Below are 27,404 nucleotides of genomic sequence, written 5' to 3' on the forward strand. Positions count from 1 at the left end.
TTAAACCAAGGAAACAAAATAGATTACCTTTCTTAGGACGATACGGCTCCGTTACAAGAAGAGAATTGAACTAAATTCCCATCATTTTAATCACCGCACCCCGACCTGCCCATACAATTTTTTCGAGGCAGACCTCTGTCACGAACAAGAATAATAGAACAACAGCGCTGGAACATCTAAAAGCCAAATATTTTGGTTATACAATATATTGGTTGAAAGTTATTGTACATTGACCTAAGAAGACTAATGAACCCTGAAGAAATTCCCACTCATTTGTCATAGGTTCCTTTGAATGTGGCGTGACTAAAAAATGACTACCAATCTACATAATTCTATCAGCATCATGTCGCACCCTGCTGGAAAACATGAATGAATTGCAGCATGATTGTAACCCCACAAGGAAGAACTGTCTAACTGTAACTTTCTCCCCGGGCTTATCACAAAATTTATAAAATTTACTATCGTACACTATTGACTTCTGAGAAAACTACAACCGATGGCTATCAGGCAAAGAAGGAAGCTTTAGAAGTCATCTGTATTGTCATCTCTCGTTATTGGGTTGGGACCATCATCAAATCCAGAACCTGGGGCAAGTTCATTTAGGTCAAGAAAACGCCTTTTACGTACCCCCTCAACTTCGTTTTGATCCGGGCCATTTAATTTCTCAGATGGCTGGTTTTGCTCCTCTGCTGTCTCGGGGTAATCTTCGGCAGGCTGACCAACTTTAGTTTCATGGTCATCATCATTGGCATCAGAACCTTGGCTTTCCATGGAATACAACACATTATCACTTTCATCTGACTGCCCATCCGATGCATTTGATTTGTCAAGTTTCGTCGACTCAGTCTCCGATTCTGACAACTCATATTGTCGATAATTAACGCGGTTCCTGGTGGCCCTCTTACTACGTCTTAGACCTGACTGGAGCTCATCAACAGACCTTAATTTAGTTTCCCTCCTAGTGCGGCCCGGTAATTTCTTAAATCTTTGGGGTTCATCACTATCCTCACTAGCACTCAAGGAATCTTCTTCTTCCTCCTCCTCATCTTCGGCATTTTCTTCATCCCAACGGTACTCCTCATCTCCTTCAGAGCTGCTGGACAGCTTCCTCCTCTGTTTGCGTCTCTTTAAGTATTCCTCATCATATACAGCCTCACCAACTATCTCATCGTCACTGTCAAAGTCTGCTTCATTATCTGAAACTGCTTCAACAAACTCTTTAGCTGAATAACGTTGAGGCCTCTGTCTTCGCCGTGTGCTGTCAAGCAACAAGTCATCAATAAATATACTTATCAGTTTAAGGCACAAAAGGGATTTCAGAAATAGATTAGAGAAGCGAGCTATACCCACGATCCAATTGTTCAGATTTATTCTCTTCATCAACGTCATCATAATCAGGAGACTTGGGAGATGGGGCACTAAAGGAGAGATGCTCAAAGTTATGCGCAGGGTCACCCCATTTCCCATTTGAAGAAGCCTCAGGTTTTGGCACAACTTCTCTTCGGGCATTGGGTTCTGGAGATGGCTGTTTCCGTCTGATTTAAATTAAATAAAGAGCCCACAAGGATAATTAAACCAGTAAACCCTATAATACAAGTGTAAGTTGACAAAATTCCACTCAAAAAAAATAAGCAGGGTCTGTAACATTAGAAGTATCAACAACATGAGGCTAAAGAGATCCATACTTGGTAATCTTGATAGCCTCATTAATTGACCGGTCATAATCATCTGCAAAATCATTCAATTCAACAACAAATATCAAAATATGCATCATCACATGAGTATTAATGTATGGTCATCAACAAGAGTATCATTTACCGGATTAAAGTGTAAAGGCAGTCCGCATGAGAACCAAATATAAGTTTAATTTATATAACAATACAACAACAGTGCCTTAAAGTCCACCATTTGAGGGCGCCATGTGAATCTTTTTTCATCATTCAACTTTATCTAAGTACCTTAGTCCAAGTTTTACTGGGTCTACCCTTTCCCCTTCCACTGCCAGTAAAATCAATCCCAAGTGTGTCATACAATTTTCAATGAAATATCATTCCCTTAACTGTCTTTTTATAATACTGGCATCCGGGAATTCCCATAAGATGAGGCCGTGAGATAGAAGAAAGAGCATCAAGAATGGGTACCGCAATTAGGGCTGCAAACAAACCAAGCTGTTCACGAGCAGTTTGGAAGCTTGGTTCAGTAAGAGCTCATTCAGACTCGTTCATTATATAAACGAGCAATTCTCAAGCCCTTATATGCAGCTTGTTTAATAAACGAGCCAAGCCTGAACATAAATGGGCTCACACGTTTTGGCTCATAAGTGGCTCAATTATAGGATTGATTGCGCTTGTTTAATAGGCTTGAATTAGAATCATTTATGGACTAATTTAATAAGGTTGAATTAGGTTTGATAGATTGTAATGAGCTTAAAAGTAGGTACTATTTGTGCATAGGATTATTTAGCTCAAACTCCATAACCTTAAATTAGTTATAAGGCTAATCCTCGAGGCCAATAGGCTAGCTTGGTAGTGCCAAAAAACCTCTTAAGACAAGACTACTAAGAGCCCATTTTCACCTTTTTGTCTAACAAAACTTCTAGTCTCTCAAAATGAGAGGTTCCAAAAGAATCAAACCATTAGCAAGCATCTTGGTAGGTCAGCTTAGTAAGGGCTTATGAGCTCGTTCATTTTCATAATAAACAAGCTTGAGCAAGTACATTAAAGCTCAATGTGAGCTCGGCTAGGCTCAGCTCGTTTGCAGCCTTGGTACACAATCTGATCACTTTAGTATCCCAACAGTGATCACAATGTAGGAGGAATACTATGGAAGAAGAAAGAACAGCTGAAAACAAGGGATTGTCTCCATGTGTGCACATTTCATAAATAAACAGGCAGAGGGGCATATTATTTTAGGTAATCTTCAACTTGTGGGTGCAATTTATTACTAGAAAAAAAAAATCCTCATTAGGTGGACAAAAATAAGGCTGAGTTTATCATGTTCTTTTTTATGAGAACAAAGAAGGCAACAATACAGAACAAAACAATTTTCATTTGGTTTAAACCTTACATAATATTTAATGCATATGATCAGTTGAATTTTTTCAATTTACATGGTTTCTTAATCACACAAATCACTTAATTTTTAAGGAGCAAAAAAATTAACATAAAATAAAAAAGATTAACTTTATAGCTCTAACCAAAAGTATAGGTAACAGGTTTCCTATCACGCAGCGATCGTCCTGGAGCAAGCCCATCCACACTCAAGAAATTATCTAGAAGGAGAGCTTGTCTATGTTGCTTTTTCAGTAACCTCTCTTTCCTCTGCACATTCAACATTTAAAAAAAAGTCAGGTATTATTTAAAGCGAAAGACTGCTTGGCAACAATAAAAAATAGTTTATTTTCGAAGTGTATCATGGTCAAGAAATGTGAACCCAAGTATGCAAATTAGTAATTAAAAAACAGCTTCAATACCTTGTGGACCTTTTCAATCTCAGGAAGCATGTCAATCTTTAACTTCTTCCCAAGTGAAACCTCTGTCCTATTCTTACTTGAGAAAAGCTTCTCCTGTGAGCAGCAGATGGACAACAAATTTCAAAATGCAGAAGACAGGCAGAGAAAATCAGCGTCACATCTTTACATGGTGACAATTTGGAGTTCTTAAAACTCTTTAATGCCATAATAATTTAGAAGAAAACCAATTTCTTCATCAAACGAAGGTACACAAAAAGTTTTTCCATTTCAAGGGTCTGTGAGCAAGGGCACACGTGTCCTCACACCATAGGGTAAAAACCTAAGTTCAAAATTCCCAAGTTCTCCAATACAAGCACAAGAATGTTAATTGATTACATCCCAACATAAAAAAAGATAAATAAATAAATAAAAACCCTTGAGCCTATTTTCCCCAGATCAATACAAATATTTTTCCCTAACATTAAAATATTGAAAATAAATAAAGAAAATCTAATCTATAAAATTTCAAAAACAATGCATGGGGCTTCTTGGTTGGGCCCTTTCTCCATGAGGAAGCAAATCCAACTTAATTCTCTCCCACCATAACAAAGTTTGGCCTCAAATCCAGCTTGCAGAAGGACTTGGTGAACAGGAATAACTCAAACCAACACTCAAGACAAGCTCCTGTATTGGAGACAAGAACTAAGAATACAACACATGGCACAATGAACCAACCTTGACCCTCATAGAATTCTCATGAACATCATAAATCATGAGATACAGAAATTTCTATTGCCTCTGACAATCCATCGCAAGCCTGCAAGACACAAATGTAGCAATGGAACTAAAACAGAATCCCACCAAGCATTAAGTTCATGTCAACATTGGGAGAAACAGTCCCCATCTCTAGTCCAATAACCATACATCTGCATCTAATGTGCCCAAAATAGTTGTCCTCATGGCTAGCCAACAACACGATGAGAAATTAAATTGAGTTTAGCTCCAGTATCTACAATTGTGTGCAAAATCTAATAACCTCCCTCATAGGTAACTACACAGCCATGATGAAAGAATTCATTAGGTTTGGAAGACATTCTCAGGCTGGGTTTCATTGAGCCTATCGGATAATTGTTCATACAAAATTGGTTCTTCATCAACATCTGACTCCACACTACTTGCAGGTTCGAATGCCTCTTATGGGCAATCACTCTCACTCTGTTCTAGTTCCTCCTCTGCCACATTTGTTATATCTTGGCATTGCCTATACGAATGACCCTCTCTCCATATTCATAACATTCCACCCAGTTGTTTTTCCAGTCTTCTTCAGCTCCACAAACCTGGTCTAAGCTGGAGGTGTAGTAACAATTGGGGCACAAGATGATCCACCCACCCCATCCAGATGTCCTTTAAGAATGTGATCTCCTTCTCAACATCGCAAGAAAATGATGTCACCAGAGCAATTGAGTAAAGTTCTGGTTTAATTTTATTCAGATCTCAGTGTAATCCACCAATATACAAGATAACCAGCCACTGCTGCTTACTCGACACAAACTGGCATCTCGAAACAAGTTTGTGGAAACCAGAAATGTATGTTTAGACATCATTCGCATGATAGAAGAGGGACTATAGACTAGAATATATTTCTCTAGCATAATCAACAGGCACAAATTTATGAACCATCAACTCTTTCAACCTATTTCAATCCATCATCAGTTCCCTTCATGAGATTCCTTCATTGAGACTTAACATTGTTTCACCAAGTAGAAGCATGTCCTTTAAGACAGGTAATCTCTAGATTTACCTTGTTTTCAGCCCTAATGCCCCTGCAGAAAAACATTTTCTAACTGATTGAACCAATCATCCAAGTCAGCATACTCCCATAGCCCATCAAATTCAAGAAAGTTGATTATTATACCATATTCAGGTACTCAGAACAGTCTCTAGAGTGTGGTTAGCTGTGATTATGGCAAAAAGTACCTGCGTCCTTTTCTCTCACTGATATATCTAATCTGCGCATGATGATGTTTAATTTTTTGCTCAGATCCGTGATTGCACTCGGTCTGTTTTCAGGTCAAAGTAAATTTCTAGTTTAGCTACACAATTGCCTTCTTACTACAGCATGGCTCATGTTCAATCTCTCTATCATGTCCTGCATATGGTCTCTCCAATCCTTTAGGTCAGTGATATCTCTTGGTACAGTTGTAACCACTTTTTCTCTGGCACATGCACTCTAAAATAAACAGAAGAGGGGCTTGGGTTTGACATGTGGAGGTCAAAATGGGTGGGTCAAGGGGTACTGTGTTAACGTCAGATTGGGCTGGAACAAATTTATAACACTTGTGCTTTACTTTAAAATTCAAAACAAAGCAAGAGGATGAAGCTGCATTAGGGAACACGACACAATTGGCAAATGCTGCAAGTCAAGGATAGACCACTATCGCCAGATGATGGAAAACACTGCAGAGCATGGTGATGATCATCTCAAAATTGTGCACTGATGCTGGTGCCTGTAAGTCTACAACGAGAATCATAAGGATTCTGCTGATGTTTTGCTTTCAAAGAGGCTTATGTGCCATCAAGAAGAGTTTAACTGGATTTTGGTGTCATCTGTAATTTGGGGCTGTTGGATTAAGAATATTTTCCTGACACAGGTGGGACACAGGAACATTAAAGAGGGTGAGGCATGTATAATCTTGAAACCAGACATGTGTCAGGCGTCACTGGAAGTATGATTGCCAAGTGCTTTGCCACAGGGACATCACTGAACAAGTAGCAGCATTGTGAGCAAGGAGTGACACCATGAGTGAAGAGTGGTCTGTGGCAAGATTCTCTAAGCATACATGCAAACAAACCCTAGCTGTGAGCAATCAAGCAAGGAACAAGGAAGCTGGGGGGGCACAACAGAAGAAAAATCAGACTGTGCGGCAGATTAGGGAAGCATTGCAATGAGGGGAATAGCAAAGTTGGCTTAAATTAATAGTGAAGTACATGAAACAGAATAAGAACTAAATGAAAGTTTAGATTAAATAAGTTTGACGTAATTTGAGCTTAAATTTTAATATTGGTTCCAAGCACTTATAAGTAAAAAAGTTGCGTCTTATTCAACATTTCTCAGAAGAACTTGTTGCTACAAGCGACAACGAGGTTGGCTTTGATTTGAGGTTCAAGTTAAGGTTTGGAATTTTGTTAGCAAAGGGGATGACTGCAAAAAAGGTTGGTGGTGCAGTGGCAGCACGACTGCAGCAGCGACTCTAATAGCAATTAGGGCAGGACACACACCCAGCACAAAAGGCTGGCTCAAAATTCTTAAAGGTTAATTTACTGTTTAGTTGTTGAAATACTTCGCTTTTTTCATTTTCAATGTTTAAAAGAATCACAAAAATGCTAAAAAAGCAACCTCATTCTCCAGTTTTCCAACATTTTAAAAATAAAATATAATTTGTAAACTAATTGTCAGCCATTCTCAGAATGCTAACTTGAATTCATTAAGTAAATAATGCCAAGAGATAGTTATAATATTACAAAGTTCAAATTGTCTTCATGATCTAAGACAAAACTCAATTATTTTGTGAAGGTTGAATTCAAGAGTTTTAGAGATACTCATATTAGAACATTCCTTTTCATATACCCATGCGGTTAAAATTTCCTAGCCAAATCTAACTTCAGATTACACACCTAAAATGCATAATCCTCAACTCAAAAGGCACAAAAGGTGTGCCTTTTGTACAAATGCATAAGCCTTAGAATATAATACACTGACCCTTTGGGGATTTGGCATTTTAAACCATGCTCTCATCTTGAGGCAAGCCCAAAAAATAATTAATAAAATATACTGAAAATAAAATAAAAACAAATGATAAAAGCGCGAACCTACTTCCCCAAAATAAAAAATCAACTCAAATGGGCCTTCTAAAAATTTGCTCGTGATCCAAATAAAAATGATTGAACTGAAGACCTATTTTCCCAAAATTAATACAATTATTTTTTCCTAAAATAAAATTACTGAAAATAGGAATAAATAAAATTAAAATCTCTTTCATTGTCTGAAATGATGTATAGGAATTCTTGATTGGCATGAGGAAGTACTGCCAGCATCATACATGAAGTGGCTTAGAAGTCACTTGACTCTAAAAAATTAAATTCATCAATGAACATAGAGCATTATGGAGTGTGCAGTTTTTGCTATTCTGTGGACCCTTTGGATTGAGAGGAATACAAGAATGTCCAAGGATCATACAATCTCTCCTCATTTGTTATGGAATAGAGTAGGTTTTTTGGCTTTCTTTCTGGGCCCATTCTTTTGGATGTTCTTAAAGGATATCATCAGACCTTCAAAGTGATTTGGAGGGCAGCTTTATTGCAATATTTACCTTCTGATCTTAGGAGGACGTCTCTTCTCCTCTCATTGTACTTTTTCTTGTTCTCTGCTAATATATTTTTTTTCTTGTCCAAAAAAAGCATAAAGACTGTACATACACCTGAACAATAAACTTGCATCTGCGATCCAAGTGCTTGCTACAGACCAAGAAATACCAAGAGTCTGCAGTCTGTACAAGCTTCAAAAATTAAGAGAATGATATTTTCACTTATTCTCCATGACCTAATTATGATTTGTAATAAAATGCCATAGTTCTCAGGCAAAAAATGGGACAAATCTATGACAAGTCATGAAACTAAACTCATAGTGACCACAAGGAAAAAGTAAAGCTTCTTGTACACAATACAAAGAAAAGCATTATACGTATAAATGATGATAATTAATACAAAAATAAGGAAAAAACAGCCTCAAACATATACAATAAATTCATATACTTCCAGAAGACGAAAATAGTAGGGACTTCTTTAGTAACATCTAACATCGACAAAATAATGAATTTCTTCATGAGATACATTGATCAAACAAATCATAGCCATCATTATGCAGTTTGTTTTCATAAATTAATTTCTGCAGCCTCATAGTAAAGCTAAACTAGTACATTCTCACCAAGTACCAACCTTCTCTCATTAGTACCATAAAATAACAAACATCCTAGCTGCTTTCAAGTAGTATTACTTTCCAAGATATCATTATAATCTAGGCAATAAGCTTGCCCAGACATATAATAGGAAACTTATAGCAATCACAGACATAGGTTCCTGATAAAAAGCTTCATTTTAAAACTTAAATGGCATGCATGTTATTAAGTGCAAATCTAAATTATACTATGTCTCAAAAAAAGCTAAATCCACCTGACTGTACATCCAATTCTGAATCAGTTGATTCAAGAAACTGCTCGTCTTAAATATATAAAAGCCTTTTGGGGGATTCAAATTGGAAAAATTGACCTGCTGCAAGTTTGCAACAAAAAATATACAACACTCATTCTCCTCAATACTTATATTTTTTTTTATCAAAAAAAAAAAAAGAAATATATTAATAGATCCTCAACACACATTGAATTCAGAATGCTCAGACCAACGTGCTACAGTAAATTTTGTTATACTGATTACTCCATCTGGAGCTCTATTAGAACTATCCAGAAAAACTAAACTATATAAGCCTGGATAATGATTACTCTATCTGAAGCTTTTTAGAATGGGCAATAGAAGGCTGGCAAGTCCACCAACTGGTCCCTAATTTCTCCTTGGTTACATCTCTTGACTTCGTGACAAGAAGAGGAACTGCCCATTTCAACAGTATGCCTCACATGTACCTTCATTATATTCACAAAAAAAGGTCATTTCTCTGTACCCCTGTAGTCCTGTGCTACACATTCTTCTTCAAAATTCCTGTGAGGGACTCCAAGGTTAGAGAAGTTGACGAGGGATTTCTTCTGGTTGAGAGTCACTGAGCATGATTGAGATAATCTTTAGTTGGGCGACTCTGAGTAGATCCAAAGGGAAGGGAGGTCTGATTCTAGATAATATGGTGTCCAAAAACATTTCCTTGGCCAGGAAGTTGTTGTGGCACTTCCCTTTAGAACCTCTCTTTGGCACAGGGTAATTCACTGTAAATTTGGACCTGTCCCAAATAGGTGGGATGCTAAATTTGGGATTAACATTACCAATGCGGAAATCTGTGTCTCAGATTAATCACTCTTTATTCTGGTAATGAGGAGAGAATATGTTTCTAGGAGGATCTTTGGTTAGGGGAGCCCCCCTTTGGCTAATAAATACCCACATCTCCATTGTTTACCTTCTTTTCATGATTCCCTATCTCACCTTTCTTTTGCTTGCAAGAGAGTGGACTGTTCTGGGATTTTCACTTTGCAAGGAACCTTAATGCAAGAGAAATCAATGAGCTTGCCCTTTGCTCAAGGTGCTTCATTCTTTTCAGCTCCAACTGAGGAGTGACAGAAAAGTTTGAGGCTAAGATTCTTCTGGGGAATTTTCTTGTAAATCCTTCTTTTCTCATTTGACTCAAGCTCCTAATACTCCTTTTGCCCCTCACTCTTCTATTTGAAGCCCCTTCTAAGGTTAAAGCTTTTTGTGGACAGCAATCTGGGAAAAAATCCATACCAATGTCATGCTCTAGAAACTGAGACCTAACAAGTTTTTATCGCCTTATGTGCATATATCCCCCCTGTTTTCCTTCTTTTTTCTAGTTGTACTCCTCTCTGATAAAATTCTTTGTTTACCAAAAAAAGTGCATATATTTTTAGGCGATTATCTTATGGGCTTTGTCACTACATGCCTCTTAGGCAAGAGCCCAAAAAAACCTAAAACCTGAAATTTCGAGAACTCACATGCCTGTTTTGCTAAATTCCACATAAATCATAATTTTATCCATTATCAAAGAAATTCAATGACTGGCTATTACAATAGTCATCTTTTTTGGAAATTATAACTATAGTTAAAAGGATAATATGAACTTCTGTTCATTGAAAAAAACTTACAAATCTCCACGTGCTCACCTTAAACATGAACTGACATGAATTCAAAAAGTAAAAGATCATTTTAAGCCCCATGTTTACAATCAATATCAAAAGCAAACCACTGGTTGGTAGAGCATTGGTTACTTAAAACTAAAGCTTCCCCATACCAGAATGGTTATGAAATGGTTACTTAAAACTAAAGCATGCCCATACCAGAATGGTTATGAATATCATCTTCCCTAAACTCCAATATCTCATTTCATACTTTCTTTCAGGTAGCACTTGGGAAAAAGCATCTTAAATGAATAGAGTTTATCAAAAAGCACTAGACAATTGTATCCAGCCACATGTCATGTAACTCACATATGTTTGGTAAGTGTGAAATCATATCTTGATATAAACAAGACATTTGGTAAATTTGAAATCATATTTTAATAACCACATTAAGAATTTTCAATTTTTTAAAAAATGAAAATGATGGTAGTGTCAAGATGACAATGATGACTGTGGGTATAGTAATCCTGGCAATGGGTGGCAGCGCTAGTGGTGAAGTCGTGGTAGAATCATTGTAGAGGTGAGAATAGGGATGGGGTGGAGATGATAGCAGCCACAAAAAGTTGTAGTTAGGGATGCAGTTTTATCATAATGTTGACACAGCAGAGCAATGGAAGCAATGGTGACAAAGATACCATAAAGGTGATGATGGTGGAGGCAGGCAGTGGCAGTAGAATGTTGTCAAATAGTGGCAATGGTAGGTAACACTTGCACTGTGCTATTCTCAGGGAGGTGAAAAAAATAGCAAAAGCGGCCATACTAGCAGTTGGTGGTAGTTGCACTGATCTTAGAAATTGTTAGCATTTATAGTGATGGTGGAAGTGCCGAGGCTCATTGGAGGTGGTAATATGTTCATGTATGCATTGTTAGAACTTACAAATAGTAGTAATGGCATCAGCAGCACAGCAAGGAAGATCAAAGGATCAGTCATGGCAATGGTGGTGGAGGAAGAGGTGCAATGGTTGTCCTGGGCATATGGAATTAGTGATGACAGCACCAGCAATGTGGCATCATTTATCCACAAGTGGCAAATTTGTAATACAACATAAATATGTCCAAATGACGCCTCTGAAATTTGCTAAAAAGACTCGGAACTATTCTGAGTCAAAAAAAAAAATTGCTGAACAAAATACAAAACACATGTATGAGATACATATTACAGTGGGAAAAAAATGAGTTTGTGATACAAAGCAGGCAAAAGTGCACAGAGGCAAGCACACATAGAACATCTAATATTTACAAGAATGTCATTCATAAATATTAACATATATATGTAAGTGTGAGTTAAACACATCTACAACAACAACAACAAAACCAAGCCTTAGTCCCATTAAGTGGGGTTGGCTATATGAATCCTTTTCCTCCAATTTATGCGATCATGGACCATTTCTTTTGATAGATTCAAAACCAAGCCTTAGTCCCACTAAGTGGGGTCGGCTATATGAATCTTTTTCCTCCAATTTATGCGATCATGGACCATTTCTTTTGATAGATCCAAAGATATTAAATCCTTACTTATTATCTCCTCCCAAGTTATTTTAGGTCTACCCCTACCCCTTCTACTGCCCCCCACAGTAACTAAGTCACTCTTCCTCACAGGTGCACTATAAGGCCTACGTTGCAAGTGTCCATACCATCTGAGTCGTCCTTCCCTTATCTTATCTTCTATAGGAGCTACACCTAACTTACCACGAATATGTTCATTCCTTAATTTATCTTTCAATGTTATACCACTCATCCATCTAAGCATCCTCATCTCGGCAACTTTTACTTTTTGGATATTATGTTTCTTCGTCGCCCAACATTCTGATCCATATAGCATAGCTGGTCTTATAGCTGTCCTATAAAATTTCCCTTTCAATTTTAAGGGTATTCTACTCCATTTTACCCAACCTGCTTTAACTCTATGCATTACATCATCTTCAATTTCTCCTTCAGCTTGCATAATAGATCCAAGGTATCGAAATCTACAAGTGCTATTTATTTCTTCATCATCAAGTTTAACTTTGTCTCCAATATTCCTCCAATCATTACTAAAATCACATTTCATATATTCAGTTTTATTTCTACTTATCTTAAAGCCTCTAGATTCCAAAGCTTCTCTCCATAATTCTAACTCAACCTCTACTCCATCCCTAGTTTCGTCAATTAATACAATATCATCTGCAAACAACATACACCATGGAACCTCCTTTTGAATACTCTTAGTCAATTGGTCCATCACTAAAGCAAAAAGATAAGGACTCAAAGCAGATCCATGATGTACACCTATGGTAATTGGAAATTCTCTAGTTTCTCCATCTATAGTCTTTACACTAGTCATTACTCCATCGTACATATCCTTAATGACATCGGTATACCTACAACATACACCCTTTTTTTCTAAAACCCACCATAGAACTTCCCTAGGTATCCTATCATATGCTTTCTCAAGGTCAATAAATATCATATGCAAGTCCCTCTTCTTTTCCCTAAACTTTTCCATTAATCTTCTTAAAAGATAAATAGCTTCTATGGTAGATCTCCCAGGCATAAAACCAAATTGATTTTCTGAGATCTTCGTTTCCAACCTTAATCTTTGTTCAACTATTCTTTCCCATAGTTTCATCATATGACTCATAAGTTTAATTCCACGATAGTTATTACAATTTTTAATATCTCCTTTATTTTTGTATATAGGTATTAAAGTGCTTTTCCTCCATTCATCTGGCATTTTCTTAGTTTTTACAATTGTATTAAATAAATTAGTTAACCATATAATTCCGTTATCACCCAAGCATTTCCAAACTTCAATTGGGATGTCATCTGGTCTCATAGCTTTCCCATTTTTCATCTTTTTTAGTGCAAACTTAACTTCGTTAACTCTAATTTTTTGAATAAATCTTATATTTTTAGTCTTTTCCTCATTTGACAATTCTAAATTTAAGCCTTCTATTTGGTTTTCATTAAACAACTTACTAAAGTAACTTCGCCATCTTTCTTTAATATCTTCGTCCTTAACCAAGACAATATCATCCTCACTTTTTATACATTTTACATTTCCTAAGTCCTTGTTCTTCCTTTCTCTAGCTTTAGCAAATTTAAATATATCTCTTTCCCCTTCTTTTGTACCTAATCTATCATACAAACTATTAAATGATCTATATTTAGCTTCACTAACGGCCCTTTTTGCATCTTTTCTTGCCTCCTTATATTTTTCAAAGTTATAGCTGTTTCTACATTTTTGCCACGTTTTATACCAAATTCTTTTTTTCTTTATGATTTTTTGTACATCTTTATCCCACCACCAACTTTCTTTGCTATTTGAGAATCTTCCCCTTGATTCGCCTAAAATCTCTTTTGCTATCTTTTTAATAGAGCTAGCTAATCTATTCCAAAGAGTATTTGAATCTATCCCATCCTCTAAGGTCCAATCCCCATCTTTGATCATTTTATCTTTAAATTTTATTATATTTTCTCCTTTTAGGTTCCACCATCTAGTTCTCCTACCAAGGTTTATTTTATCCTTTTTCTTCCATTTTTTAATGCATATATCTAACACTAAGACTCTATGTTGTGTGGTTAGACTTTCACCTAGAATAACTTTACAATCCTTACATGATACACGATCTACCCTCCTAGTTAAAAAAAATCTATTTGACTTCTATTTTGTCCACTTTTAAAGGTTATTAAGTATTCTTCTCTCTTCTTAAAGCAAGTATTCATTATACTAAAATCATATGACATAGCAAAGTCTAAGATCATCTCCCCAGACTCATTTTTGTCTCCATATCCATATCCTCTATGTATCGTTTCATAATTTTTATTATCTCTTCCAACGTGTCAAATCTCCTCCTATAAATATTTTCTCAGTTCCTGATATGCCTTGTATAATAATATCCATATCTTCCCAAAATTATCTCTTAAAATTTTCTGCTAAGCCAACTTGAGGAGCATAAGCACTAATGATATTTACTATCTCTTGTCCTAACACCATTTTGATTTTTATAATTCTATCCCTTACTCTAGTTACATCCACAACGCTATCTTTTAAGTTTTTGTCTATAAGAATGCCTACTCCATTCTTATGTTTTTCTTTTCCAGTGTACCAAAGTTTAAAACCTGATTTATCGATTTCTCTAGCTTTCTCCCCCACCCACTTAGTTTCTTGAAGGCAAATTATATTAATTCTTCTTCTAATCATTGCATCCACAATTTCCATGCTTTTACCCGTAAGTGTCCCTATATTCCAAGTTGCTAATCTAATCCTAGTTTCCTGAACTAACGTCTTTACCTGCCCACGTCCAGAATGATGCAGGAACCCTCGCATATTTGACACCGTATCCGGGCGCCGACACGGCGCGTCGCTTCGGGGCGACGACCTAGCCCACCCTCGCCCAATTTTCGCTACACCCGGGTGGTTCAAGTGCAACGCGTCGCTCGTAGGGGACGCCCCAGCAAATATTCGGTAAGGATTCATATCATAGTGATCTGACAAATTTTACGCTGGCTGTCAGCTACCTAATGCAACCCTCCTCCTTAACCCGGGCTTGGGACCGGCTGTGTGTGAAAAAATTAGGACATTTAAGTGCATCACAGGCGGAGTTTGTGAGTTAAACACATCTGTATGATTTAATTTTGCTATATAGATCCTACTAAAGGAGATATTAAAGTCTAACATTCTTACAACACTTCATTTGATGTCATATTTCCAATTTTCCCTCGACTCCCACTTGCTGCATTTTTCCACCATGTGTGTGTGTGCAAGATCCCACATCCCTCTCAACATTTAAGAAAGATTTACTTTCCCATTCAAAATTTCCTACTAGCCAAGAAACTTTCAATCAAAAAGGCTCCTGCAAAACCCTAGCTCTACCTTGTCCAGCCACAGCTCTACCATCACATTGCAATATCCATACCCCCACTAGACATTTCAATGACAATAACCTACTAAGCAGTCCAAATTCCAAACCATATCAATCACAAACCACTACCCGCCACCATCTATAAACTAGACATTCCACATAAAAATGTCATCTGCAACACCACTATCAGGGGCTTAAAATATCATTGCTGTTTTTTAAAAATAATAATAATAATAATAATAATAAATAAATAAAATAGAACTATCAATTCCATTTCAACTGGATAGTAAACAACAAAACTCCTGTTATTTTTATACTACAACAAAATGTAAGGAGTAATATTTTTTGCAATCTTGTTCTATCAAATAATTAAATTTTCCCAGTAACAAAATTATATTTCAGTTTTTTTGGTATCCAACAGATAATATATTTCATTATATATTAGCGTAGGCCTTTTTAAGAACCAACATCGATTCTCAATGGGAGAAATATGTAGGAAAAAAGAAAGAAATTTTCAAGAACTATGATGTTGGCATGTTTACTGTATACATTGACCTAATCAGTATCCCAGACAGATTGTACAAGTTTCCAAATTTTATTTTGACACATTTAAGCAATCATTGAATTAGACATAATGTTATGGCATATACAATATAGTGATATATCAATCAAAAATTTTGGTTTAAAGCCTTTGCATGAATATTAATCAAGATCTATCATTTTTTTGTTGCAAATGAAGAGATTTCATTTATAGAGGAGAATTTACAAAAAGGAGAAAAAGACCTTTCCCAACAAAGTTCTGGAAAAAACAAACTAATAAAACAAAATCCTGGAAAAAAATAATAAATAAAATTCAGAGCAGAAGATTCTTCCAGTCTCACAGAATATCCAAAAAACTAACTGCCTTAAGGCAACCGAACCCAACACACCATTCAGATGCCAGGTAATGAATCCTCTCCCAAACCATTTGCCAATTTAATTTTCTTGCTGAAAAAATACGTGCATTATGCTCCAACCATAATTCCCAGAGCACCGCAAAAAATACCACACTTCCATACTGTCATCCTCTCCTTCCTTCTACCAAACTTCTCAAAGAAAATCGACAATAATTCCTCCACCAACACTGGACAGACCCAAGATCACACCAAATAAATTTCTTCCCTTTAAATTCCATCCAGCCATCACAAGTTGTGCTTTTTTAATCCAATTAAAAACAATAAATCAGTAATTAAGAGAAATCATTAATACGACAGCACAGATTGTACTAGAATAAAAAACTGAAAATTGAAAAATATATAAGTATTAAACAGAGTTTTAAAAAATAAAAATAAAAACAAAAACAAAAACAAAAATAAAAACACACACACACCCCACACACAAAAAGCTATTAAGATAACTTACAGAAACTTCTTGAAACTCATCAAAATTAGTTGCCACTGTTTCCCACTGGTAGGATGTAGAAGGAAAGATCTGAGAACCTTTTGTCTTCGTCTTCTTCACCTCAACTTTTCTAATTTCCCGGTACAATCGATGACCAATAATTGGGTCATCTTCATACCTGCACATTCGATAAAACATGGCACATAAAAACTGATACTACACCATCCAAGACCATCCACAGAACAATTATTCACTCTTCTTCTTAACCCAGACGGATAATATCAGGGTAAGTCTTTTACAACTGGCATGGAAAAAGATTTGGAGGAAACAAACCACAGAGATGCAATCTGTGAGTTGTATATATTGCAAGATGTATTACCAATAAGAGACTCCATGGGAATCACCCCCAACACGTTCTTTACGAAATGCTGAAAGTTGAACACCATGTTTAATTGAGTTATCAATAAAGTTCCGGATGTCTTCTTGCTGCAAGGTAAAAAGAGACACTGACAGTCAATTCTTTTCACTAATATTGAATTATAACAAGTGCATGAAAGGAATTTTTTTCTTTTAGATTTAAAGCTAACCAATTCCAAATCAATATGCTGCCTCTGAACATAAGCTTTGTGAAGAAATTTTTCTGAGAAAAGCTTTTATATGACACAAGATGTTGCAGACTTATAATAATTTTAAATTTAATAAAATAAAAAGATGGCAAAGCACTATCTAGAAAATAAAAAATAAATAAAAATAAAAAGAAAGGCATTCACAAGGGAAAGGAATATATTACAATTCAATCAAAAGTAAATAAGCATAAGATCACAATGGAATGGCAGCATTGAATTCATGAATTTTTTTCATAAAAGCATATAGCATTGCAACCAATTAATGACAGCAAATGCCACAAAAGTTTAACAGTACAGCCTTACATGTCTGATTGTAAATCAAATAGATTTATTGCACACAAATCCTTATCATAAAATTATAAACCAAGTATCGTTTACAATGCAAGAAAAAAAGAGTTGAGACATTGCATTTAACATTCTGATAAAGAATTTAAGGTTAAGTGCATAAATGTTTACATTAGCCTATTGCTGCAACCAATAAAACAGACTAGGTGTGTAGAATTTAAGAGTAACATTCGTGGGACAAATTATACAAAAATAATGATACCTCAACACGAATGTCACATAGTGCTTTCAAGATCACCACACGAACACCAGGATCCAGTGTATTATATACATCAATCTCGGCCCTGACAAATTGACGTTACAGAATATATTTAGACACAAAATATGCATACATGCAAATAAAATAAAGACGCATAGCCACTCACCCATGGGAAGCAACAATAGGTATCTCCCCATCCGCAACCTGCAATACCAAGCCCATGTAAGCGAAGCACCAAAACAAGGGGGGACTACACATGAAGCAACACAACCAAACACCAGTTTCATGAGGTACAGTGATCATGTTACCCAATGCCACCAGTCTCTCAATTTTCTGCATAGAACGGTAACCCAAGTATTACGACCAAGTGCCATTCGGGTAATTGGAGGGATTGCCTATAAAAAATAAATTAATTAATTGAAAGTGATATGAGCAAAGACCACTGCAGTAACACACTGACTGTATATTGTGAAAATATTAAATCCCAGTCCCAGGGCAGCATGACTGTAAATAGCAAATTCAATTTTAACATATCTTTCAATATTTATTGAAAAGCAATCATTGACAACAGTACAACACAAGAATGATGTGATCTGAAAACCATTCTGCATTCAGATCTACAAGGTCCATGAGATAAGAAGAAGCAAGCAGTGATTTGAATAGAAAACAAGCCCTTCAATACCAATTTATCTGCCCCACAAAATAATTAATTAACCTAGCACATAGTAACTAGTAAATCACAACTGTGTGACATAACCTAAAGATAATTTCCGTACTTCTATAAATAGAAATCAGATAACAACATAGGAAATTTTCTTTTTTTCATCTTTTTTCTATATTTTTTATGTTCTTGAAAAATTTGCAGCTTCAGATGTTGACCAAACAACTTTCCTCGTTCAGTGGTTCAATCAAGCACTGAAATCTGGTTCATTAGTCAGAACTTGATTCAAATTTTAGAACTACCAACAACACCTGTAGCAATGTTCTTATATACTAAGTTTGCTATACACCAACACCCTCACACTTAGGCATACTACCCCCTTTTTCTAACTAACCAGAAGTCCATACAAGTTAACAAAAAGTTATGCAAAAGCAATGAATTAATTTATTGGGATCGCGACAAATGAAACAAAAAGACTTTGCTAATAAAAAGGTAAAGGATAACTAGGGAAAAAAAGTCTACTTGCAATATAATAAATTACACCAAACTGCAGCAGCAGGAGTGGCAACAACAAACAACAAATCCCCGAATCCCATTATGTGCAATTTGCTATATGAGTCCTCTTCTTCCATTCAGCTCAATCCAAGGTAATGTCCTCCAAAGGTGGAGTCGTAAATCCTTATTCACTATAACTATCCAAGTTTATCTGGGTCTAACTCCCTTCTCCTGCCTCTCACAACAGTCGTATAACTAGTTTACCTTATACATACCCAATCCGACTCTTTTTCCCAACAAGTTAAAAATAACAAAAAGGATAAAACATTGTCTGAGAATCAGCTAATTACAATAATGCTGCCCGCTAATCCATTTGAATATCCTCAGATTCCTCTCAAGCCACAGCATTCAAAATATTGCACAAACACAAAAAGCACCCTCCCAAGTAAACATATTGACGTAGCACAAGAAGCCAGACCATGGGCAGACCCTTGTTGGAGACTCATTCAAAAGAATTGGATCAAAGACTGTTGGGTTTAGTTAATAGTTTATTGGGTGTTTAGTTTAATTAGTAAAGGATTATGTGTGTTTGGGGGCTTGTTTGTAATGCTTGTGTATTTAGGAGTTTGTTTTAAATTTCATATATCTTTAGAGCTCCTTATAAATAGTGTGAGAAAGCCATGTAGAGTTAGGTTGTTGGTGAATTTGAATTGAGAGTGAACAAGTGATAGTCCTGCATCACATGTATATGCTGAAAGGAATCCACAGGGGAGTAGTTACCCAATAACAAGAACACTATACAAGTACCCTAATCATTATACATGCCCTAGAACACCTATTTCTGATTTTATCTCGAAATTCATACCATTTACACAACTTAAAATTCTAATTTCAATGGCACTTAATTTCAGTATGCATTGTTTTAGAAATATTCAATACTTTATAACATAACCAATCAAATAGTTGTAAAATAAAATATCCTTTAATTTGGGTATATTTGACAATCACATGGACCAACAAGGTTAAAAAAAAAAAAGGGGAGAAATTAAAGATCGCCACCTCTTCAACAAAAGCACAATCATAGAAAATGCTAGATGCACAATACCACACAGAATAGCAGCAAACTAATTCTTGAGATGCTGTACAGATGATTTAGACCACGGCATCCTAGCTACCCTTGCCATGTCACCTCTCTCGCACTTGTGACAATCTTCCATTACTTGTTCCCAAAGAATTTAGATCTCAAAACTTCAAACAACTTGAAAATAACCACATTCTAGCACAAAATCAAACCATCAAAATAAAAGTTCATACTGATGTAGCAAAGTAATGTTATAGCAACAAAAATTTACTTAGAATTTTCTAAAACAGGTCGCAGGAACTGGGAAAATTCTAGTTTCAGATAAAAATTAATCAACCCACGACACTAATTCAGCTCAAATAAACATAAACAATAAATAGTGTTAGGATGATTGAGGTGAGAACTGCCTCCACCAAATACAAATAATTCTGCAAAAATATCTTCAACAAGACAAGTTTCAGGCACTTCTCAACTACAATCATGTAAACAGCATCCCAGCTGCCATTCTAGAAGTATGTACTCAATGACTGGCTTTCTTTCTCAAAGTTGAATGTCTCCATAAGAGTGGGTTTTTCACGAGAATTCCCCCCATCATTTTTCTGCATTGTACAACTATCAAGCTATAACCATGACAAGACACATTTGTGTCAAGGAGGGTCCCCTCAAAGAAGATAAATCCCTCGCCCCCACCAAAAAAAAAAAAGTCCGTCTCTAACGCCGCCTAATCCTTCCCTCATCTAACCTCAAAACTCATTCATCGAACTTAATATACTGCTCCAAAAACTGCAGCTACATGATGACGTAATCACCTATATAATTTTTGTTCTTTGTTTTTGGAGTATTCCTTGTCCATCCTCTGCATTTTTTTTCGCCCTCTTAATAAATCTTCCTTTTTATATCTAAACAAAAAATCTAATATGATGATCAAAATTCCCCAGAGTCAGAATCTAACAATTATTTGAGATCAGGGAAGTCAAGTCAGGTCAAAATGTCAAATTCATGTGGATCCATGACTTTCCAACCAAAAGCAAACATAAGAAATGTGGTTCACATTATAATTTAAAAATTTCTTGAGAAGTATCAAAATATAACAAAATTATTGAAAAAAAAAATTAAGAAAACAATCTCAAGATTTTAAAAAAGATGCACTTTGTACATAGGCCAGGTCTCAATTTGGTGTGCTTACATCAGGTCTTGCATCCATAGAACAATCCAAGTCCCATATGTTCCATGAGCCCATACTAGGATGCTATGATAAGTTCCACACATCATTCCACTTTTATATACTACAACCACTTAAGTGTTGAAGCATTATTAATTGTGAGAAGGGGCTGAAACTTAAATTTTACATTCTTAAGTTCGTCATCGCAAAGGTCTGATCAATCCAAAATTTATTTCAATATTCAATTCATCCCTCATCCTTTTGCTTGAAAGATAAACAACTGGCACACAAATATATTCTATCAAGCAGAACAGAAGCAACAACAGAGAGGCGGGGAGCATACACAACTGCTCACTTTTAATCAACACTAACTCATTACACTCCTTTTAATGACATTCGTTTCTCCTAAAGGACTCACCTCTACTTGGAACTCCCAAGAACTGAAGCCACAGTACAGGGCTTGGTAAGTCCACCAGGCTTCCCAAAATTTCATCCATAACTCAGAGTCAAGAATCACCCATCCAAGAAATACTAGTTTACATTATAAAGAAATTATTCTCCCCAAAAACTAAAAGACATTGTTAGGCAATAGATGATCCAGAAATAGCATAAAACAAAGATCATGGGAGGAGGAGCAATGGTAAACCTAGATCAAAACCTACATGAAGTTCCTGCCTAGAATTTGAACCCTTCTACAGTAGCATCAGACTGCAGGAAAATACATCTCAGGTTTCTTTGCTTCTGCAAATGCAGCATTAGATTACCTTGCAAACAGACAAAGCAGAAGAAAACCATGGGCTGTATTTTCCGTTTCTTTCATTCTGCAGTGCAACATTAAAAAAACTTGCAACCAAACAGAGTAGAAGGAAACCATGGACAAATCAAGTCATTAAACATAACCTACACTAGCCATGGGCACGAACTATATGTGTGCTCCATAACTCTTTATTTTTCTAAACTTTTAAAAAAATTATAGAAGAAAATAACAAAAAATTAAATAGTATAAGGGTATTTTAGGATAGTTGTAGATAGTTACATGGGTACTTTGGAATAATTATGAGTAGTTATAGGGATAAATTCGACATAATTATTAGGGTATTTTGGGATAATTATGGATATTTAAAGGAGTATTTTGGAATAATCATTGGTAGTTATAGGGATAAATTTGATATTTTTGAAAATTGAAAAAAGACACCAAAGGGAGAATTCCCTTTATAGTATTAGAGAAGATTAGTAGTATTCATTCATTAAACATAGCCTACAAGATTAGCAGTATTCATTCTTCTGCCATGCTATTCTTACCCCAACTGCTCTCAATCCACGCAACGGGATAAAGAATCATCCAACTAAGTAAATGAGAATCCAATAGATATCCTAAAAGAATTTCACAGTTGTAATCATTTAAACTATCAAAATTAAAGGATCAGCCTAATTGAAATCTAACAATGCAAATTTGTATGGGAAAATTGAAATGTCAATGTACATATCAACAATTACATAATATATTATACTGCTACTAAAAAGGTACCAACAATCTATACATTAGTGGACCTGATACAACTACAGGTTCACCTAGGGTTTCAAAAGACAGTTGAGAACCATCCAATATTAAAGACCAAGCAAGCAGAAAAGTGCCCAAAATACAGTGAACTGTAAAACTACAGCCACCAAAAAAATCATGGCACCCTAACATGGACACTTTGATTTGAGCATTTGTAGGCCCCCTACCATTGGATTGAAGGGGAAACATTAGCCAAATCATACTGGCCAAGTTATGGTACCACAGTTCCTACGAGTATCACCACTGCTGCTACTAATCACAGGCTATTGTGGAACCTAAACATGTGTTGTGTTGGCCCACAAACCAAGACAAGTTATTCAAAACATAAAAACATTAACCCTACATTTGGTTTGCAGAATGTCCGCTCCTACGAATGATTAGTTATAGAAGGTTAGTTGCAATAAGTTATAGAAAAAATTATGTTGTTACCATAAAAGAAATAAGAATATGAAGCTTTTTAAGTCTATAACAAGGAATAAGCGAGGAATAAATATTCCCAAAGTTCACTAGAATGTCTATTCATTTCTTATTGCATATTGAATGAAATAATTATGAACATATGAGGAAAATCTATTTCCTATATTCCGAAAATTTTCACTCTATTCCTTCTTATTGCAAGGAATAGCTAACCACGAACAAAAGCCTAAAAGAAAAGCAGGGTGGGGGAAACTACCTGAGTAATTTGTCTATTGGATTACCAGGCCCTAAATGTGTGTGTACAAACATTTTTAGAAACAAAACATTTCTAGGTTTTCTTAATTGATGCCCTACTTAATTACTTCTAAGCTGGACAGTAACAAAACATTTCTCATTTATCTATATTCAATTTTGTTAACAGAACAGGTCCAGCAAGCAATATAAATCAGTAGATACATGCCATCACATTAGGGAAGTGAAAGGAGGCTACATGACTATAACATTAGATGATCACCCTATCTACAACCCTAAATACAATGCAGACTGCAAAATATTGGGATTGCAATGGCAAACTTGGCACAAAATACTTATGCCCCAAGCAAACGCTCAAATCTAGAAATCAACATTTTCAAAGATGGGGGTAAATTCATCTACTATCCACCTTCCCAGACCCTGCTATACGCATAAATCCTGAAAACTAGTCCAACCAGCATTGGGGATAGAATGGCAATGAAGCATACCTACCAAACTCCAACATGGAGGGTGATCGGAGATGGAAATTAAAATGTAACTTTCTCAAAAAGTGGCTATATGTCAATAACAGATTTAACCGAGGGCAGCCATTTAACAGTTCATGAATTATGAGCTTCCAACTTTTTACCCAATGAATTCAATAGTGCCAACTAACTCTAGCCTGACACAAGCTCAACCATCCCGTCAAAGCTCAAAAGCATACAACAACCATTTTTTTTTCAATTGATAAAATATTGGTTTCAACCAAGCTGAGCTAGGCAAAATTAGCTCAACATGGCTATCAATCAACAAAACTTCCTCTATACAAGGATACCCAGATTGACAGCTAATTAGCTTAATCTTATCAAAAGAAGCCCATTCAGTTAAACACCACATGTAAGATGTCCATGTATGGAAAAGTCTTGCATACAATAGATAAGAAAATAATTTGAGCATCAAGAGGGCTCTGACAAGTTTGCAGACAATGGATAATTATTGGAGTGATACAGTAATTAATTAAAATCAATCACATGCAAGGATATATCCACAAAATAACAGTGTTTCGAAATCTTATTTCTGCCACTCAAACTAGAAAATACTAATTTTAAACCATGACAAATTCAAACTACAACAAACTTTTTGGCAGCATGTGTTAAATTTCAATCAATTCTAATATTAGAGATTTCACATCTTTAAATTCCAATAGCATTCCATATTTAAGCCATTATATCATTATAACCATGATTCTACCCATAACATGTCAAACCTGACTCATGACCTTTTAATTGAACTGCCTTCATAAAAACATCACCTATCCAAAAATCCACTTTAGGAATCTTGACTTCACTAAATCAACCACACACAACAACCAGTTATCACCAAGAAAAAACACAACACAGAAGGCTTCCTGAAAGAAGCCATGCAGGTTCTGTACTACTCAGTGGGTCAGTAGTCCATTGTTTACACTACATTCTTTACAAATACTCCCACATTGAAAAGGCTACTTCCATGTCTTGAACTCATGATGTCTCACAATGAAACAACTCTACTATGGGCCATGATCTGTCCTTGTGGCCAAGAAGAAAGAAGAATCAAATAATCCTAAAAATAAAAATCTGCAGCTCAGCACCACAAACTGCTGGCAAAATAGTTTCTTGTAAAAGGTAAAAATAATACATAAGATGAAAACCTTCTAAAAATTGACAATGACTAGCTTTCTCACAATACTCGGCAATCATTCTAGAAATAGAATCATCCATGCCCCAATTGTGAAAAACAAAAAGGTTATAATACTTGGCACAACAAATCAGGTACTTTGGATTTGGAATCCACAACTCAATAGCATCAAATTATCAACTTATTCTCAGTTCAACTTACACTCCATATTTTGACATAAGTTCAGCACCTAAAAGATAAAAGGGCTTCAAAATGATGAAATAAAAAATCATGTCAAATATTATAGAATAATGCTAACATGCTCAATATTCATTAGATGTTAGCCTAAGGTCCAATTTAACTTAAATATGAATTCTCAAACTGTCTTATTTAGTAACGTAACAAATATACAATAGAGGAGTGAGTGTTAGGAAATATGATACTTAAGGAAAATAAATAAATTGTCAATCTCTTAAGTATTTCTCCATATTCAAAGTCAATTTTTTATACTTGCACATTTTTAGTACCAATTCACAAAATTAAAAAGTGCATCCATATGTTTGGGCAAATATGTCGTTTACTTTTTCTTAAAGAAATGAGTTGCAACCTATGATTGCAAGAGCCTCCTAACAGTCTTTTGCTTCAAAAGTTTGCACAAAGAGACTTGGAATCAAGCCACTTAAAGTGCAAAGTTACAAACTTAGCATGCTATTTAGCATTTATTATGACCCAAATGCAAATGGGATAAGCATTTAGTTCAAAATATTCATGCCCTGAAAGCAGACACAGGATCATAAGAACTAAGCTGATGAACACTCACCACCAAAATACAAAAGATGAAAGGAGGCCAGACTCATAAGGGAAAAGTAAAGGCACTGGTTGGTCAGCATTTTGGAAGCACTTTAACCAGCTCCTCGGGGGTAAAATGCATGCAAATTTTTATTTCAAAAGCAGAAAAAATATTTGTAAAATGCTGACCAAATGATGACAAGATTTCACAAAGCAGCTTCATATAACATATACTAAAGACACAAGCTTTTAACTTCAATTAAAGCACCAACCTTCAATAAGGGTATATGTATGTCACTTAAAGTGTCATTTGGTGTTATCAACGCAGTCTCAAACTCCTCCGCTGAAAATTCTACTGTAATATTCAAAAGAGGCCTAAAAATCTGCAGCCCAGAAAACAAAAATCATAAGCTCACCACACGAGAAAACCAAGCCAAAACACAATACCCACAACAAAAGACTCAAATTCCCAAAACCCACATTGAAGAAATTGAGAATGGAAGCGAACTCCCACATTGCACGAAGACTCCACCGCGGCAACTGCGAGGGCGGCGGCGAGCTCACGAGTGGCGTCACGATCTTGCTGCCGCCACTGCATTGCTGCTCCTGTGCCGCCTCGTCGCGCCGCTCCTTCCTGGCGGCTTTGGGCCTGCGTTCGGCGGCCTCCGCTGCTGCGGCAGCGTAGAGCCGAGCCGCGGCGCGGGCCGTGCAGGCACGGGAGGGCCGCTCCTTCCTTGTTACGGCAGTAGTACTGTTATTATTAGGGGCGGTGGTGGTGGGGGCGTCGTCGACGGGGGTGGCCGAGACGGTGTCGGCGGCGAGGGAGGCGTCGTTTTGGGTATTGGAGGTGTCGTTTTGGGAGTGGTGGGGAGGGGAAGATCGCGGGTCGGGGATCGGCGGGGAGGGTTCCTGGGGCATGGTGGAGAGATCGGGAGGGGAGGGATTGTCTACGGGAGGGTTACATGGGAGATCATGGGTTCGCATTAGTGAAGCAGAGAGATTGTAGAGGGAGAAAATAGACGACGAAGACAGAGGAGGAGGACAGGAGTGGGGTTTGAGACCAGAAGGGCATGGCGGACCAAAGCGACAGCAAATGCAGAGAGAGAGAGAGAGAGAGAGAGAGGAAAGAAGGGAATTTCTGGCGAGAGAGAGAGAGACAGAGAGGCAATGGGTATAGAGTTGGATTCAATTTTTAACCCTTACTATTTGTGGGTAATTGGATTTCATCTGGGCTCTGTTTTGGGTCTTCTGGCTTTTATATTTTTTTTTTTTTTTTTTTGCTTTCCTTGTTTTCTTTTTAAATCTTTTAATTTTTTGAAATGGGTAATTCGATTTCATCTGGTTTCTATTTTGGGTCATCTGATTTTTCTGTTTTTTTTTTTGTTTTCCTTATTTTCTTTTTTGGGGTCTTTGTATTTTGTATTTTTCTTTGGGTTTTCTTTAATTTCCTTTTTTTTTTTATTTTGTGAAATGGGATATTAGGGGGAAGTCTTTTTTTTCTTTTTAAATGAATTTTTATAAATTAAAATAAGTATAAAAAAATTCTCATATAACAACAATTAATTCACTTCTTAGTTTTAATACCTTTTTTTGAATAT

At 36.1% G+C, this 27,404-nt stretch overlaps 1 protein-coding gene across 1 annotated transcript; it reads right to left on the reverse strand.

Annotated features, from left to right (window-relative positions):
• LOC131146764 (DDT domain-containing protein DDR4) lies at positions 1-26,979 on the reverse strand. The gene is made up of 12 exons (XM_058096535.1): positions 26,287-26,979; positions 26,079-26,189; positions 18,062-18,148; positions 17,920-17,957; positions 17,757-17,838; positions 16,963-17,069; positions 16,605-16,761; positions 3,473-3,565; positions 3,197-3,320; positions 1,686-1,728; positions 1,347-1,535; positions 1-1,258 (listed from the first exon to the last, which is right to left on the reverse strand). The coding sequence occupies exons 1-12, from the start codon at positions 26,788-26,790 to the stop codon at positions 523-525; spliced, it is 2,271 nt and encodes a 756-aa protein (XP_057952518.1). The 5' UTR covers positions 26,791-26,979; the 3' UTR covers positions 1-522.
• Positions 26,980-27,404: the final 425 nt, after the last annotated feature.

This window comes from Malania oleifera, chromosome 13 (assembly GCF_029873635.1).
Source record: "Malania oleifera isolate guangnan ecotype guangnan chromosome 13, ASM2987363v1, whole genome shotgun sequence".
NCBI classification, from domain to species: domain Eukaryota; kingdom Viridiplantae; phylum Streptophyta; class Magnoliopsida; order Santalales; family Ximeniaceae; genus Malania; species Malania oleifera.

Coding starts and splice junctions, on each gene's coding strand:
- LOC131146764 (XM_058096535.1), bottom strand. CDS start 26,790: ATGCGAACCCATGATCTCCCATGTAACCCTCCCGTAGACAATCCCTCC. Junction 3,321..3,472: donor AGATTGAAAAGGTCCACAAG/GTATTGAAGCTG, acceptor TTGAATGTGCAG/AGGAAAGAGAGGTTACTGAA. Junction 1,729..3,196: donor ACCTGTTACCTATACTTTTG/GTTAGAGCTATA, acceptor ATGATTTTGCAG/ATGATTATGACCGGTCAATT.